Genomic DNA, 18,373 nt, shown 5'->3' with positions numbered 1-18,373 from the left:
TTTAAAATAATTGCAAAACCTTGTTGGATTCAAAAAATGAGAACTATATGGTACTCAATTGTTGAAATGTAGCTTGACAAGAACAGGTAACAAGTGCAGGTGCTTCTCTAGATTTTTGTGTAGGCCGAAGAGACTAGTTGGAATTGGTGAGATGTGTTTGTCAGGACAGATGACACCACGTTTTAACAACCTGGAATGCAAATTGCTTTTGCAACTGAACCGCTGCATAGCTGGAGGAAAATCTTTTGTTGGATGAAGGTTAGCTTGTTCATAGGAATAAAAGAAATATGTACAAGTTGAATGGTTCTGAGCTTTTACATAGCCCCAACAAGGGCGGTGAAGAGCACGGATCAGACTATCTGTCAGTGTTTCTATGGCGACAAGGAGAAAGGGTGGGACAGGTGGAGGCGTTGCCATGGGGACAGACAGGGTGCCCGTTGAATAGGTGTAAATGCAAGTAAAAACTGGTGTGTGTTTGTGTGTCTGTTTATACACAATACCTTGCTCAACAAGGGTCTGTGCTGTGCGGGTTGCTTCTTGAAGCTTCCGGTACTTCTCTGGACGTTCACGTTCTATCAGCTACAGCAAAGAATAAAAGGAAAAAGATAAAAACTAAGAAGCATGAACATTTTTTAAATCTCTACGCAGCACTTCTTGAATATTAAGGACCACACACAACTGTTGCAACTGTGCCGAAACGTGCAGTGTTTCGGCATATTTTCATGGGTTGGTTTTGCTGGTTTTACCGTGATTCAAAATTTCAATCCATGTCAATGTTTGAACGGCCAATCAAGATTATTCAGTACTTTTCGAAACCCCCATTTATTCAAATCGGGCAGGCTTATTAACACCACTTTTTTTCTGGGGCATGACAAAATCTTTAGAAGTTTTTTTATTTGTACTTACAAAAACTACTTTCCAATGTATTTCCAAATACAACCTATGATTGAAAAAAATTTCATAATCCACTGTGATGCTGCTGTCCAATAAAAACAAATGTGATCACTTGATCATTAACTTTTTTTAGTACACACGCAGTCAACAAGTTTTACCTGCACTTTGTCATAGAGTTCCTGAATGCTGCCATCTTTGCGGGAAACAGAAAACTCAGGACTCTGCAGGATTGCCTCGCCGCGAGTCATGTAGCTGTGGACCTCTGTGAAGTCAACATCAAATCTGCGGGATACACAAGCTTTTATTATTTACACTTAACCACAGTTCAGATGCTTTTTAGTTCTCCCTCTCCTGTGAAGTCCGGATATCTGTCATTAAAGTGACATTTTGATGTTTATTGTAGCAACGTGGGACTTAAAATCCCATAAAGGTTTAGTGGCTTGCCTGATGTAAAATGAATGAATGTATGAATATTGCTTCAAAGTACTTTTAGTACAATTGATGACGGTAAATACATTAGTAGCCTTAATAAGAGCTCTTCCTAATTTTTATATTGATATAGATAATATAATAATCTACTAATGTAGTGTTTCTCAAACTTTGTTGAGGTAGGCAAGGTACACCACCAGACTAAAATGTTACACAGAAGCTTTTAGCTGGCTGGTTACAATTTTTGTGAACCTACTACACACATTATACAGTCCTGTGGTGAGTTTGCCTACTTCGCTCGTAATACATTACCATCACTTTTGCTTTTATTACTTTATGAGAAGCGTATGGTTAACATTTGCTGAGTGTCAAAACCTACCTGCTAAGGTATGTAAGCAGAAAGGGGTGCATGCAACTGAATAATGCACATAAAGTTAGAAAAAACGAATAGAGTGTGATTGACAACTGACCAAAGTTCATTTAAAGTGTACAAACCTTTTCCTGAGTTCAGAATCTACGACCACCTGCCTCTTCTTCTGTGGTGGTGATTCTCGGGCTTGGCGGAGTGCCGATACGCTCTCCCTCGTTGTCACCTTGGTAACAGTCGCCGTGACTGAGTGGGTCAGCTCAGGTTGGAGGGCTGTCGTGGTGACGACTGGTGAGAGCTGAACGTATGCCCACCCAAAGAGGGATAGAGTGGACATTTGTTTTTCAAGTTTTCAAGTTTTTTCAATCTACACTGTACATCCCAAAACATCTGCTGGAGATCAGCAGTGTAAGTGGAAGGTGACATGAATGATCAGTGATAGCAATTAATAATAACACTGGATTACAAGCAAAATGCTTCCTAGATTAAAGTAGTGAGACTTTACTAAATGCGGGTCACTAAAAAAGAATAATGAGGTCAAAAGTATCAAATAACTATATTTCTGAGATACAGTATCTGGCCGAAATGTTAAAATCCAAGCAATTTAAGCGAAAAACGGTATTTATTGATTGCCGTTTTGGATATGGACAAAATGCATTAACGTCGACACATTTAATAAACTGTGGCACACACTGATATAGCAATAACATGAGATTATAGTCATACCAATGTATCTTTGTTATAACCTAACATTAAATACTTTCCATACTTGAGCCAAGCAGCACTAAAATATTTTATTTTCCAATCCCTGTCACCAGAGCAAGTACAATATAGTCGTTTTATCTCTGAAGCAGATATTTTCCAAAATCTTGTAGACCAGTTGAATCAGAGGTGATTACAACAGAGCAGTCAAGCAGAGGAGCAAGTGATAAAGCTGACAGCAGGTCAGTAGAATGAATTTATGAGGAAGTTGGAAAAAGTGTAGGAAATGGACAATTGGCTGCCTCAGCATACAACCAAAACATGCCATTATTCATAATGAAAAAAAAAAAGAATCATTCCAGAATTGGAGGACATTTTTATGTGCCCCCCATGAAATGCCAAATAGTATTTGCAGGAAATACAAAAACAAACACTTGTCTAAATCATAGTTGTCCTGAGATAAAATGTGACTGTAGCTGTAGTAAAATCCTCATGATGGCCAACTTCCAAACACAAATGGATAAAATAATCTTTAAATCAGCTCTTATGGGTATGATTTTGTTGCTGTGTTTTCCTCATTTGTTTTTATCGCAATAATATTTTGATTGGTAGTAATTAAACTGAAGTTTTGTCTCTCAAGACATCCTGTTATTTTTTAGCCATACAGGGCAATAGATACACAAGTCAATAAAACACATGGCTTTCTTAGTACTGCCATATGACCAACATTAAAACATAGCGTTGTAGTAGGCCAAAAATGAAAGGGGAAAAAAACAAGGAAGGTTTATTGAACATAATGTTTAATCTATAGATTAAACATTAATCTTTAATCTATAGATTAAACATTAACATTACACTTCAATATGTGGAATAAAGAATGGCACTTAAACAGAGATTCAATAATTGGTGTTAATTAACATAAAAATTGTATCTAAATAAATGTTTAGAAAAGAAATACTGTAAAAGATTGAATGTTAATCTATTGTAGTTTAGAGTTGAATACAACTGAACTATACATAAAAAAATGTACTGCAATTGTTTAATTTAAATGCAGTTTGAAAATTTGAAACTCGGCTTGGTGACAAGCACTGCTAGCCCGCCATTCTTTACACTCTTTCGTCAGTTTCTGAAGCCAGGGCAGGGAAATGACAAAAGCCAGACTCCGGTGGCAAAAAATATCGTTCGGGAGAGGAAGAAGTCGGCAGTTTTGACCATTATGCAGTAATTTAGCCCTGTCCAACTAAATAAATCCATTTTTAATATTTCATATTCCATTCAGCACCATTTATTTAGCAATTGGGGAAAAAACTTAGATAAAAAGAATAGCCTGTAAAAAAAAATTGGAGTAGAGAGATGGAAACAATCGTGACATTTTGATGCTGTCTGTCGCATTTTCCTCATTCTGATTCTTCCCCCTCAATGGGCTGAATTCTAAATCAGATGAAATCGTGACCCTGTCAACGTTATCCTCCAGCTGGGGACGTTAGAGCGCTACAGTATAATGACTAATTTCTCGTCATCTGCGCTTTGCCAAATTGTTGTATATAGTCGAATCATCTCAAAATACGATTCTAATTCACATAATAATGTTATCTAAGATTTTTTTTTACCCTGTCACAGGCCCTTTAAGTATAAAAAGTTAGTGCCTGAGTGCAAATTATACTGTATTACTTAACTGCTCTGTACCTCAGAAGTAAATTTGCTCATATATTTTCAAATTTGTTTTCAATGCTTTTTGGATCAAAAATGAGAAAATAAATGGTCATAAATGGTCAATTTTTAAAAAATGTTGTTGCTGAAAATTAAATAGACACCTGACGTAACCCAAAAATCAAAGGAATTTCCCATAAGAGGTGCTCTATCCTGGCATTTTTCAACTGGATAAGGTGCTTGGTTGTTGCGTATTTTAACTGTGTTTGTTGTACCTGGGAGTTGATGAGATTAAGACTTTGAACCAGTCGATCCCAACGTTGAGCAAAACTATCCAGCCTGGCCCCGAGTTTGCTGGCAACCTCCTTGTTCTTGACACTGGACAGCAGGTCCTGACTCATGGAGGAGAGCTTATCCATGGTGGGCCGCATCATGTCCAGCTCTGACTCTACCACCTGGAGGTGTGCAAAGAAAATAAATAACCACAAGTTCAATAATTGGACAAGGTATATGGATATATCAGGGGTATCCATTCCACTCTACCAATATTAGAGATTACATATCTGCGAATTGTTAATGGTGTTACATTAGAGATTAGAACTCTGAACAAAAATAATCAATCTTAGCTTTCCAAGACCTACCATAATGACAAATAATTCAATATCATTGAAAGTCACTGTAATATTCTGAAGTTTGTACACTTAACTTGGGGATTTTTATTCTTCAAATACCACTAGAGGAATCATGACTACACTTTCAGAATCACTGTAAATCTTTGCCGATGACAGATTGATATGAACACTTTATTTCAAAGACTATAAATCTCAACTAAAGATTACAACTTATGCTGGACTCACAGCAAGTTGGCGGAGGCAGGCTCCTGTAGCGACATTGTCCTTTACATTGGGGGTCTTGATTGTGCGAACCAGCTCTTCCTTTTGAGTCAGCCATGAGTCAAATAAAGACTGAAGGAAAGGTAAAAAGGCAAACAACAAAATTAAGAGTTTTTATGCTAACTGCAATACCATGTGAAAAAGAATTACATTATCTTGGGTAAATTTGTTAAACACTGATGAAGAGCAAATACTATACTTTGCAGTCTATAATAGGCATTATTGCATCAATGTACTGCATTTGTTCTTTTTCTTTTAACATTGTAACTACTGTTTTATTTGTTAATTGATCTATTAATTGTTTATTGTATTGGTTTTTTAAAATTGGTATGATGAATGATCAGTGTCTGTCTTTACTGCATTTTACTAGAATAGCATAGTACAATTATGCTACAACAAAGTAGGTTCAAGGTCATTAAGCACAACCAGGATTAAGACGTAAGGCACACAGCATTATAAAGCACCCTGTCAGTTTTGGGGGAAAAAAAATTTGGTTTTTAAGCGTGACCTATAGTCCGTAAAATACGGTACATAAATTGAAGAAAAAACAATAATATGTAGTGAGACTGTACTTGTTCATTGGTGAAGCGTTGCCATTTCAATAAAATTTCTTGCAGCAGAAGCCAGCGTTCTTCTGTCCATCTACAGATGGCTGCCCAGCGGTCACCGAGTACCTACATCCATGAACACACAAACACATACATTTAGTCCAAAATTAGCTCACCAGAGAGACTAAGTAATTCCAGTTTTCCATCACGGTGCCTCAAAGGCTCATACCGTAGTTATACATTGTCACGTGCCATTTAAATTCATAAAGATAATGGCAATGCAATTTATATTTTATATCATTATCACATCAGAAATCAGGCCCGATCATGTCATTTTTAGAGGGTTGAAATCGAGCAAAAATATATATGTTTTTTCTGGCGCAACATTGCAACACAGTCAGAAACATCGGAAGTGGTAGGGGAACCTTCTGACAGCTGTCACAGGAAGGTAACAATTAGCATGCATGCATGAGTGCTAATGTCTACAGTATGAAAAGATTTTAAAATTGGATGAGCTTTTTTTTTTCTCTCTAATACATTGCCGAGGTATTGCATCGTATCTTGGAATCGGAAGATTTTCAAAATCCAGTGACTCTGATTCAGACGGGTACAAAATTTAGTGATTGATACATTCCTAATTGCAAGTTTTATAAAGTACTGTATAATAGTAAATTGTTATGTCCCTTACAAGTAATATACTGTGTGGTGAATTATTTTACAAACAGCTTTCACAAAATTGCTTTTAAATATATATTTCATCTTGTTTTGGCTGTGATATTCTCAAACATGCCTAAACTGCTCATCCATTTAATCAGGGAAACATTTTAAGCATTTAGATGCAAATTATCCTGTTTTCAAGAGTCCGCAATTGTCTTACAAACACATTTATCCTCACTCAAAACCATGAATGTCCAAAACTAGGAGGTGATCGAGATTTAGGGGTAAAATGCCAGGACACAGCAGTGAGAAACCTGAAGGAATTAACTTGTATTTGCATTTTTCCACTTTTAGCCTTCTAATCTATTTTGCCCACTTACGCTCCCGCAATAAACTTCTCTGCAGGCAGTAACACAACAAAAGCTCCACTTGAAACCAACAACCAGCACTTAATATATGTGTCTGATAACATGCAGCATCTCTGGCACGTGTTCTGGTTTCCCAATTTTTTTATGTGAGGGAATTATTACGCATACTGGTATCACTATTGTAGGAAATCTACTTAAAGTATGTCCTGCACTAGAATTAAGAAGTTTTACCCTGGAACCATGATGAAGTGCCACTCAAACTTGCCTGAAGTTTACTCTCCAAAGCGGCAGTAGCACTGTCCCCTCTGCTCTCGTCTACCACAACAACCATGTGAGTTAGTGAGTTGACCCGCACCTGCTCCTGCTCCAGGTCCTCCTGCAAGAGCTGCAGAAAATACATGTGATTGTGTTTTTATACATGTAGTTTGTTAGCAGTATAAAGGAGTGTTACATTATACTAAGGGTCAGACGTTTATGTGAATTTTCTGCATTTTTTACCACATTTACAAGCTCGATCACATCCTCACTGAGACTGTGATAAGAAATGATGTCACAGCAGCCTATTTAGCAACTTCAGAGGAATGCAAACTAAAAGCGCAATAATAATTGTACAGTATTATTTATTTAACACTCATCTACCTACAATTATTCAGTGAATGCCAAAGGGTACAATTTTTTATGAATTATTACACAGTTTTTTTTACATCTTTCTTCTACCACATTCCTCATCTATTTTCCATATTGCAGGAGAATGAGATATTACATTTTCTAATATTTAACACTTCAACTTCAAACGGTTCAACTCAAACAAAGCATTTTGAGACCTGTTTTTATTCCACGTTTTACATGTGAACATTTCTGAACTACAGTAAATGGAGACAGATTACACATTTAAAGTGTATCACAAAAGTGAGTACACCCCTCGCATTTCTGCAGATTTTTAAGTATATCTTTTCATGGGACAACACTGACAAAATGACACTTCGACACAATGAAAAGTAGTCTGTGTCAGTAGTCTGTCAGCTTTGCAGGTGGAGTTTGTTGGCGTCCTGCCCTGGGCCGTCCCGTCGCCGGTCTTGGCCCCCGGGATTTTCGGCCGGGGCTTGTCTGGTTGCGTCTGGCTGTGCGGGGGTCCCGTCGGGCGCGCGCTGGTGTCGTGGGCGGGTGGGGGGGCCGCGCGGGTGCCGGTCCGGGGCCGCGGCCCTTCCCCGGCCGGCCGTGGTGGTGTGGGGTGGAGTTGGGGTGGGGGCCGGGGGGTACATGCGGCAGCCATGGTTCCCTCCCAGGTCCGCCCGGCCGGAGCCGCGTCTCCCTGTACCGGGTGCCGGGGAGGTGCCCTCTGGTGTCATGCCGCGCGCCCCTCCTGGCCCGGGGGTGGGTTGTGGGGGGCGCGCTTCCGTCCCCTTGGTCTGCTTCCGGCCCTGTCCGCCTCCCTGGGCCGCGGCGGCCGCTGCTGCCCCCCGGCCGGCGGAGTCGTTGGCGGGGCCTCTTGGGGCCCGCGGGGCCTTGGGTGAGGCTTGCTGTCCCTTGCCGGTGGGGTGGACGTCCCCTGGTCGCCGGCGCTTGGTGTGGCGCCTGCTCGGGGTGCGGGGTGGGTGCTCGGTGGTGGTGGTGGTGGGGGGGGGGGGGGGCGGTCGCGGAGGCGCCGTGGGTGGTCTGGGGCGGGGATTGATCGGGGCCCTGACGCCTCTTCTGCCCTGCGGCCGGTGGTTCTGGTGGACGGGGCCACGCCCGCGGGAGCCTGCCTCTTAACTCACGCACTTCTCACTTCGGCACTGTAAATATTTTTCACCTTGGCACTTACATGCTCATACATTTCTCCGGGGAGAGTTGGGACGGGGCTTTACAGTCCCGGCCCGGCTCCCCCCTGTTTTTAATGCACCACACACCAAGGTTGTGGGATGGTTGGGACCTGTTGGGGGTGGGGGTACCTGACGGCTGCCTCCTCACCACAGGCCCCGCCATCTCTGCACCTTTTTTAAATGCACCACACATCATACTCCACAGGAGAGCTCTGGCAAAGGGCGGTGGGACGGGCGGCTGGGCAGAAGCTCCATGCTGCGGTCCCACTGCCCCAAGCCAAGCTCTCCTATTTTAATGCATACATTGCACTACCCTCCCCTCACACCCCCATCACGGTGCTGGGTGATGGCTGCCAGTCGGGAACCTGGCAGCCACAGTAATAGGGTGGTAGGTGGGTCCCACACTTTTTTATATGGCGTGGCTCCTGGGGTGTGGCCTCCCCTCTGCCTCGGCTGCCGGCCGCGGGAGTAGGTTGGGGGGTCGGGTCCCCGATCTTGCATCGCCCCGTGGCAGTTCCTGGGCGTTCTCCTGCCTCCGCCTTCCCCTCTCTTCTCTGGCTGGGCATCCGCCCTGCGCTCCGTCGCGGGTCGCTGACTGGGCGCCGGTGTATCAGCGGGGTGTCGCCTGCACCGGCGGGGGACCCTGCCTTGCCTGGGGCTTGGTGGGCCGCTGGGGGTCCCGTGGCGTGCCGTGCCGGTTGGGGGGCTGTGGCTCGTGGCCCGGGTGGGCGGGCGGGAGTGGGTGTAGGCGTGGGGTTGGTGGTGCGTCCCCTCCTGCCATCCCTGAAGGCCGGTTGATGGGTGCGCGGGTGGCCCGGGGGACCACCCTGGGTCCCGGGGGGGGGACGATGGCTCCTTTGCTGGGCTGCGGGAGGAGGGATGGGCTGCGCATGGCCCCCCGCCCCCGCGCCCGCCCTCCCTCCCTCCCCGGGCTGGCTGGGTGGGGGCTGTGGCCCTGGGTTGGCGCCCGCGCGGCTTCTCCGCCCGTCTGCGTGGCTGTCGCGCGCCCGGTGGGGCCTGCGTGCTGCTGGATGTGGTAGGGCATTCTCGGGTCGGGGGTCCCGGTGCCGGGATTGGCGATGCGGCGGCGTAGGGTTGGTCGCCAACGGGCTTACTCGTAAGAGATTCACACGATTACTGGGTTCTAGATCACAGAACTGATTTGTGCACACTCTACCCCTTTCAATCACTTAGCTTATAGGCTTATAGACACCCCCACCCCCATTCTCCTCTTTCACTGGCCAATAGGCCCCCACATGGTGTAAACCGGAAATACATCTCGCTGACGATAGCACCAGCATATTAGTAACTAGTTTAGATGTTCAATGTATATCTAGTTGTTGTTTGTGTATGTGTTTCTTTTCCTTCTTCTCTTGTATTTCTTTTCTTCTGTCCCCCCATAATCCCTTCCTGTTCGCTGCTTTGTCATAATAAAAAGGTATTTTGAATGATCACAATGGGAGTATGTCAGACTCTCAATGTGAAACATTAAAACTGTTCAGAATCTGGGCACTTAGACTTCCATTCTCTGTGTCAAACAGCTGAACAGGACAGGTTTAAAAAAAAAAAAAAAAAAAAAAAAAAAAAAAGAAAAGTAGTCTGTGTGCAGCTTATATGATAGAGTTAATTTATTTTCCCCTCAAAATAAGTATAAAATATAGGCATTCATATCTAAACCCCTGGCAACAAAAGTGAGTACACCCCATAGAAACTACGTACATCCCTAAATGTCCAAATTGAGTACTGCTTGTCATTTTCCCTCCAAAATGTCATGTGACTCGTTACAGAAGTGCTGTCAGCATTGCTGCAGAGATTGAAGAGGTGGGGGGTCAGCCTGTTAGTGCTCAGACCATACGCCGCACTCTACATCAAATTGGTGTGCATGGCTGTCACCCCAGGAGGAAGCCTCTTATGAAGACGGTACACAAGAAAGCCTGCCCGTCTCATCAGACCATAGGACATGGTCCCAGTAATCCATGTGCTTCGTTGACATGTCTTCAGCAAACTGTTTGCGTCTTCAGTAATCCATGTGCTTTGTGGACATGTCTTCAGCAAACTGTTTGCGTCTTCAGAAGAGGCTTCCTTCTGGGGTGACAGCCATGCACACCAATTTGATGTAGAGTGCGGCGTATGGTCTGAGCACTAACAGGCTGAACCCCCATCTTTTCAATCTCTGCAGCAATGCTGACAGCACTCCTGCAACGAGTCACATGACATTTTGGAGGGAAAATGACAAGCACAACTCAATTTGGACATTTAGGGATGTACATAGTTTCTATGGAGTGTACTCACTTTTGTTGCCAGGGGTTTAGATATTAATGCCTATATTGTGAGTTATTTTGAGGGGAAAATAAATTAACACCATTATATAAGCTGCACACTGGCTACTTTTCATTATGTCAAAGTGTCATTTTGTCAGTGTTGTCCAATGAAAAGATATACTTAAATATCTGCAGAAATGCGAGGGGTGTACTCACTTTCGTGATACATGATACATTCTGTTTCCAAAGTTTCTCAACCGATTCAAATCATTCCAACTTCAATCCTATTCAGTCATTCAGAGAATGCGTAATTTATTTACTGTACATCATCCTTCCATCCTTTCCATTTTCCCGTGTGTTTCTTTTGATTTTTTTCTATTTTTCTCTGCACACTGTATTGTTTGGATGGTATACCGAAATTGTCTCATTTTACATTTTAACAATTTAATAAATTCCACAGTATTTCAGTTCAGAATTCCGCATTCACACACAAAGAATACAGATATTGCATTCTCTGGTAACAGTATATTGTTGGAGCTCTAGTGTTGGATTGCGTGTATATGTATACCTAACAAAAAAATAAAAATAAAAATCGGTTATGTTACGGTACAAGGCTGTAGTTTTTCTCTTTGTTGTCAGTCTCCCTCATTTTCTCCACCGAGATCGCCCAGCTGGGCCTGATGATCATCAGCCTGATACAAAAGACTGGCCGGCCAGCCTGAGGACGACCAGTGGGTCCAGCCTGCTGCTGCTAATCCCTTTAGTTCAGTTATGTTTTTGTTAGACTTAGCCTATGTTATCATTTTTTTTCTGTAATTAAGTACTTTTGCACATTTTGACTTTTGTTTATAATAAATCTGTTTTGTTTTTTTTTCCTTTACCTTACCCGCTCTCAGGGCCTTCATGTCATTTTTTTTTTTTTTTCTCGTTATTGTGCCCACGCCACGTAACAGGTAGGAAAGAAAGTAACTTGAAGAAGGTTACCACCTTGTGCTCTTCCACTTGGTGCTTAACGTCCTCCAAGTCAGGACCAAGCGGCCGAGCCTCCATTTGCTTTATCCGTGCCTCTGTTACGTCCAACCAGTCTGTGAGCTGTTGCAGCTGCTTGTGCTGCAGATCCATTAGAACATGGTGGAGTCTGGGAAGTATGGCAAGTAATTACCAGTTACTGTATCATAGGTGGCAAAAACACAGCTTGTACTTAGTTTTACATTTTTATGTATTTAAAAAAAAAATCTATAAGTACAAAACTAACTTATTGACTTGATGTTTATGTATTCATTTTTACTTACAGATGTGCTCACCACTTTCTCATCGAACTGCCCATAACAAAAAACAAGGCACGTTTAAGAGGAAAATTGCAAGAGACGATGTGAGTACCTGCTTTGTCTCTCCATGCTGGCCACCCTGAGGTGCTCCCATCGAGAGTTCAACAGGTTCATCTGCTCCCTCACTTCGGTGTCCTCCTCCTCGCTCAGGTTCCCCTCAGCCAGTAGGGTAGCGCCAGCCCGGAGAACACGCCCCACGTTGCCCTGATGCGCAGTGAGCTCTACCATGTAGCCCTGTGAAGACGATGGGCAAAAAAAAAAAAAAAAAGGCTTCACCATTGCAGATAAGTTCCCCTCATGAGAGCTAATTAACTGATAGAAGCGCTCCTAGAACTTCACACTAAATGACCTGACTCTATTTGTTTTCAGTGCTCTCGTAATGCATTAACTGTCTCATTTTGAAGCACTTAAGTTGTACAGTATATGATCTTCAGACAACTGAATTGTAAACGCTCATTGAATCTAGAGAGTGTCAATATTTTTGTTTTAAAAGCTAACCAATTCCTACTGTATGTACAGTGGGGCAAATAAGTATTTGGTCAACCACTAATTGTGCAAGTTATCCCACTTGAAAATATTAGAGAGGCCTGTAATTGTCAACATGGGTAAACCTCAACCATGAGAAACAGAATGTGGAAAAAAACCCAGATAATCAAATTGTTTGATTTTTAAAGAATTTATTTGCAAATCATGGTGGAAAATAAGTATTTGGTCACCTACAAACAAACAAGATTTCTGGCTGTCAAAGAGGTCTAACGTCTTCTAACGAGGTCTAACGAGGCGCCACTCGTTACCTGTATAAATGGCACCTGTTTTAACTCATTACCAGTATAAAAGACACCGGTCCACAACCTCAGTCAGTCTCCAAACTCCACTATGGCAAAGACCAAAGAGCTGTCGAAGGACACCAGAGACAAAATTGTAGACCTGCACCAGGCTGGGAAGACTGAATCTGCAATAGGTAAAACGCTTGGTGTAAAGAAATCAACTGTGGGAGCAATTATTAGAAAATGGAAGACATACAAGACCACTGATAATCTCCCTCGATCTGGGGCTCCATGCAAGATCTCACCCCGTGGCGTCAAAATGAAAACAAGAACAGTGAGCAAAAATCCCAGAACCACACTGAGGGGACCTAGTGAATGACCTACAAAGAGCTGGGACCACAGTAACAAAGCCTACGATCAGTAACACAATGCACCGCCAGGGACTCAAATCCTGCACTGCCAGACGTGTCCTTCTGCTGAAAAAAAGTACACATCCAGGCCCGTCTGCAGTTCGCTAGAGAGCATTTGGATGATCCAGAAGAGGACTAGGAGAACGTGTTATGGTCAGATGAAACCAAAATAGAACTTTTGGTAGAAACACAGGTTCTCGTGTTTGGAGGAGAAAGAATACTGAATTGCATCCGAAGAACACCATACCCACTGTGATGCATGGGGGTGGAATCATCATGCTTTGGGGCTGTTTTTCTGCAAAGGGACCAGGACGACCGATCTGTGTAAAGGAAAGAATGAATGGGGCCATGTATCGAGAGATTTTGAGTGAAAATCTCCTTCCGTCAGCAAGGGCATTGAAGATGAGACGTGACTGGGCCTTTCAGCATGACAATGATCCCAAACACACAGCCAGGGCAACAAAGGAGTGGCTTCGTAAGAAGCATTTCAAGGTCCTGGAGTGGCCTAGCCAGTCTCCAGATCTCAACCCTGTAGAAAATCTGTGGAGGGAGTTGAAAGTCCGTGTTGCCCAATGACAGCCGCAAAACATCACTGCTCTAGAGGAGATCTGCATGGAGGAATGGGCCAAAATACCAGCAACAGTGTGTGAAAAGCTTGTGAAGAGTTACAGAAAACGTTTGGCCTCCGTTATTGCATACAACAGTGTACATAACAAAGTATTGAGATGAACTTTTGGTATTGACCAAATACTTATTTTCCACCATGATTTGCAAATAAATTCTTTAAAAATTAAACAATGTGATTTTCTGTTTTTTTCCACATTCTGTCTCTCATGGTTGAGGTTTACCCATGTTGACAATTACAGGCCTCTCTAATATTTTCAAGTGGGAGAACCTGCACAATTAGTGGTTCACTAAATACTTATTTGCTCCACTGTATGTTGCTATTAAGAAGGCTTAGTGGATGCAAGAGGCTGGCCTGTCAAGAATATAGATAGCAGAGAGGCAGCAAGGATGACAACCCTTAAGAAGGATGGGACCATATATGAGACTATGTTTTGAGTGGCTTATTTTCCGGACTATGAGTCCCAGTTTTTTTCCCATAGTTTGGCTGTTCTGTTTTTCACTGTACATTTTTTCTTAGCTAATAATTGTTTATTCGAAAAATCCAATCCAATCAAATTTATTTATATAGCCTCTTACAATAACCTGAGAAATCCCCAAAGTGCTTTACAAAAGAAGAAAAAGATAGTTGATGGTACATAAAAGGCAGGAAAGTATTATACAATGAAACTGAGAAAAAAAATGCATCGAGCTAAAAAGTCAATACAGCAAATAAAACAAACAAATTCTGAACACATTAAAACCCTTATACAATACATTATGCTGGTTTATACAGTGGTACTTTGAATTCTTTGTTTAATTTGTTTTGAACTCAAGGTCAAAAACAGACTTTTCTGGTGGAAATTTATGGAAATGTCAAAAATCAATTTAAACCCCCTCAAAGCACCATTTTTGGTTTGATTGGATGATCAGCAGCTATTATAAGCGAATTTTAAGGGGGGAACAGGGGGGCAAGGCCCCCGTGGTGGCCGAAAGTGTCACTGCATGTAACTGACTTTCCTATAGACTAGTATATACAGTGGGGAGAACAAGTATTTGATACACTGCCAATGGGTTTTCCCATTGGCAGTGTATCAAATACTTGTTCTCCCCACTGTATAAAAGTTGTAAAGCAATAAAACTGTAACAAAAATGAATGAAATGAACAAAAAACAAAAAAAATTTATAATGGGTCAAAATTATTTTTCGAACAGATCAGGTGACTAGCACCTTAGACGGTCATTTGATTTTAATAGAATTTTCAAAATGTATATGTACATATATATATATATATATATATATATATATATATATATATATATATATATATATATATATATATATATATAGTAGGGCTGTCAAAATTATCGCGTTAACAGGCGGTAATAAATTTTTTTAATTAATCACGTTAAAATATTTTGACGCAATTAACGCACATTGCCCGCTCAGGTTAAAATGACAGAAGTGTAATGTCCGCTTGTTACTTGTTTTTTGTTATTTGGCGCCCTCTGCTGGTGCTTGGGTCCAAATGATTTTATGGGTTTGGGGAGTGAGCATGGTGTAATGACATCAACAATGGCGAGCTACTAGTTTATTTTTTGATTTAAAATTTAACAAATTTTAATAAAACGAAAACATTAAGAGGCGTTTTAATATAAAATTTCTATAACTTGTACTAACATTTATCCTTTAAGAACTACAAGTCCTTCTATCCATGGATCGCTTTAAGAGAATGTTAATACCATCTTGTTGATTTATGGTTATAATAAACAAATACAGTACTTATGTACCGTATGTTGAATGTATATATCCGTCTTGTGTCTTTTCATTCCTACAATAATTTACAGAAAAATATGGCATATTTTATAGATGTTTTGAATTGCGATTAATTACGATTAATTAATTTTTAAGCTGTAATTAACTCGATTAAAATTTTTAATCGTTTGACAGCCCTAATATATATATATATACACATTAGGGGAGGGCAATTTTATTTTTCAAATGATTTTTTTTCTTAGATTGAAAATATATTTTTTTATTGTAGCAAATTTTGGGGGATTGAATGATTTAGACACAAATGTCCTTCCCATAATATGGCCCAAACACAAAAAGGATTGCTTCAATCAAAGAAAACTTTTTCGATGAAAAATGTGTTCAAATGCAAATTTTTCAATCTCAAATGTTTTTTCGCATTCAAAAACTTTTTCAATGATTGAAATTTTTCTTTTTTTGATTGAAGTGATTTTTCTTTTTGAAAATATATATTTTTTTGAAGCAACGTATTTTTTGATTGAATAATAAAGACAAAAACCTCCTAGCCAAAATGTGGCCCAAACACAAATCAACATTACTTCAATCAAAATTTGCTTCAATCAAAAAAAAAAAAAAAAAAAAAATCAAAGAAAAATAGCTTTCACATGCATTTTTTTTTTTTTTTTTTAGTTTTTTGAGTTTCAAAATTTATGTTTGGATTCGCATTTTTTTTTCTTTTTGGTGATTGAATACTAAATATACTCCATATGGCTCCGCCCAGGGGAAACTATTTTTGACTGGGGTAACTACATTGGCACAACACCGGCGGGTGTACCATATTCAATGGATTTTGGCGAAAAGTATTTTCTAAGCAGCCTGTTTAAAATTCCCCTCACGAATGATGGGAAACAAAAAACACTCATTGTCAACTTATTATATAAATATTCTTGTAAGTTAATTTTATTGCTGACACTTGTCACGCCTCGTCGCTTCCTGTTTTATTTTGAAGGCTTCACCCTCTTCATAGTCGCGTACTTGCCCTTCCTCTTGTCAGCTAATCACCTATTGTTTCCACCTGTTCCACATTACCTTGTGTGTGTATATAAGTCAAATAAGTTCCCCTTGTCTTGTGCAGAAGTGTCTTTCATGTAAGGTTAGACCTTGAACTACTCTCCATCAAGACCGCTCTGGAGGAGTCGCGGCATTTGCTCGAGGGGGCGGAGCAACCCTTCATAGTTTGGACAGATCATCGAAATCTACAGTATCTCAAGACGGCTAAGCGACTCAATTCTCGCCAGGCCAGGTGGGCGCTGTTTTTTGACCGTTTTTCCTTCTCAATCTCTTACAGGCCGGGGTCCCAGAACATCAAAGCAGACGCCCTCTCACGCCTCTACGACCCCGAGCCTGTAGCCAAGGAACCTGAACCCATCCTGCCACTGAATTGTGTGGTAGGGGCGGTAACTTGGCAAATAGAAACGGAGGTTAAGCAGGCATTAGGGGAGGTCCGGACACCTCGGGGGTGCCCTGAGAACCGACTATTTGTCCCGGCTGACCTACGCCCCCGGGTGATCCAATGGGCCCACTCCACGCCGCTTTCCTGTCACCCGGGAGTCAGGCGCACCATGCACGCCATCTCCCGGAGGTTCTGGTGGCCAGGCATGGAGGCGGAGGTCCGGGAGTACGTCGGGGCTTGCTCGGTCTGCGCCCAACACAAGACGTCAACCAGAACACGCATGGGCCTCCTTCAACCTCTCCCGATTCCCTCCAGACCTTGGGCTGAGATATCTTTGGACTTCGTCACGGGCCTCCCTGTCTCTCAGGGAAACACCACGATCCTGACAGTAGTCGACCGGTTCTCGAAAATGGCCCACTTCATAGCCCTGCCAGCCTTGCCTAAGGACACTGCAGGGATCATGATGCGACAGATCTTCCGCATTCATGGCTTCCCCCGGGACATCGTCTCTGACGGGGGGCCACAGTTTGTGTCACGCTTTTGGAAGGAGTTCTGCCGTCTCATCGGAGCCAAGGCCAGCCTCACGTCAGGATACCATCCGGAGTCCAACGGCCAGACCGAGCGCCTCAACCAACAGTTGGAGACTGGCCTCCAGTGTCTGGTATCCCAGAACCCATCCACATGGAGCAACCACCTGGTCTGGGTCGAATTTGCCCACAACACGCTTCCCACCTCCGCCACAGGTATGTCACCCTTCAAATGCGTCCATGGCTACGATCCGCCTTTGTTTGCCCCACAGGAGCGGGAGGTTTCTGTCCCGTCCGCACATGCTTTGGTCCGCCGTAGCAGACGCATCTGGGAAGCAGCTCGCCAAGTCCTCGTCCGCCAAGGGGATCGAGTGAAGAAGGCCGCAGACCGCCACCGACGCCCAGCACCTGCCTACCAGGAGGGACAACGAGTGTGGCTAAGTGCCAGAAACCTTCCCCTCCGGGCCACCTGCCGGAAGTTGGCCCCCCGCTTCATGGGTCCGTATCCCATCTCGAAGGTCGTAGGCCCGGCAGCAGTGCGTCTACGTCTTCCACGCTTCCTGAGGGTCCACCCCACCTTCCACGTTAGCCAAGTCAAGCCTGTTGTTGAGAGCTCCATGGTACCTACGCCAGTCCCTCCACCTCCTCTGGAACTCGACGGCGGCCCTGTCTACCAGGTCAAGAGGCTGCTGGCGGTGCGACCCCGAGGTCGTGGCCACCAATACCTGGTAGACTGGGAGGGTTACGGCCCGGAGGAAAGACAATGGGTTCCCTCACGGTTCATCCTGGACCCCTCCTTGATCAGGGACTTTCATAGGGACCACCCAGACGTGCCTGGACCGTCTGGCAGCCGGTCCTGGGGGTTGGGGGGGGGGTTCTGTCATGCCTCGTCGCTTCCTGTTTTATTTTGAAGGCTTCACCCTCTTCATAGTCGCGTACTTGCCCTTCCTCTTGTCAGCTAA

The 18,373-nt window shown here is 42.9% G+C and overlaps 1 protein-coding gene across 7 annotated transcripts in view; it reads right to left on the bottom strand.

Moving 5' to 3' along the window:
* Positions 1-18,373, bottom strand: part of dmd (dystrophin) — a 283,797-nt gene that overhangs the window by 140,377 nt on the left and 125,047 nt on the right. For 4 of the 7 annotated variants that reach the window (XM_057829994.1, XM_057829988.1, XM_057829990.1 and 1 more), the window contains exons 13-22: positions 11,952-12,133; positions 11,559-11,709; positions 6,774-6,893; positions 5,508-5,609; positions 4,900-5,007; positions 4,318-4,497; positions 1,819-1,988; positions 1,703-1,738; positions 1,053-1,176; positions 501-579 (exon numbers count right to left, since the gene is read on the bottom strand). In XM_057829994.1, coding sequence (XP_057685977.1) covers positions 501-579; positions 1,053-1,176; positions 1,703-1,738; positions 1,819-1,988; positions 4,318-4,497; positions 4,900-5,007; positions 5,508-5,609; positions 6,774-6,893; positions 11,559-11,709; positions 11,952-12,133 — 1,252 coding nt within the window. The remainder of the gene's footprint in view (positions 1-500; positions 580-1,052; positions 1,177-1,702; positions 1,739-1,818; positions 1,989-4,317; positions 4,498-4,899; positions 5,008-5,507; positions 5,610-6,773; positions 6,894-11,558; positions 11,710-11,951; positions 12,134-18,373) is intronic. The other 3 variants (XM_057829991.1, XM_057829993.1, XM_057829995.1) reach the window with 1 other exon arrangement.

The sequence above is a fragment of the Corythoichthys intestinalis genome, chromosome 2 (genome assembly GCF_030265065.1).
Source record: "Corythoichthys intestinalis isolate RoL2023-P3 chromosome 2, ASM3026506v1, whole genome shotgun sequence".
In the NCBI taxonomy this organism is placed as follows: domain Eukaryota; kingdom Metazoa; phylum Chordata; class Actinopteri; order Syngnathiformes; family Syngnathidae; genus Corythoichthys; species Corythoichthys intestinalis.
The sequence above is the reverse complement of the archived record's forward strand: the minus strand, read 5'-3'. Positions and strand labels throughout refer to the sequence as shown.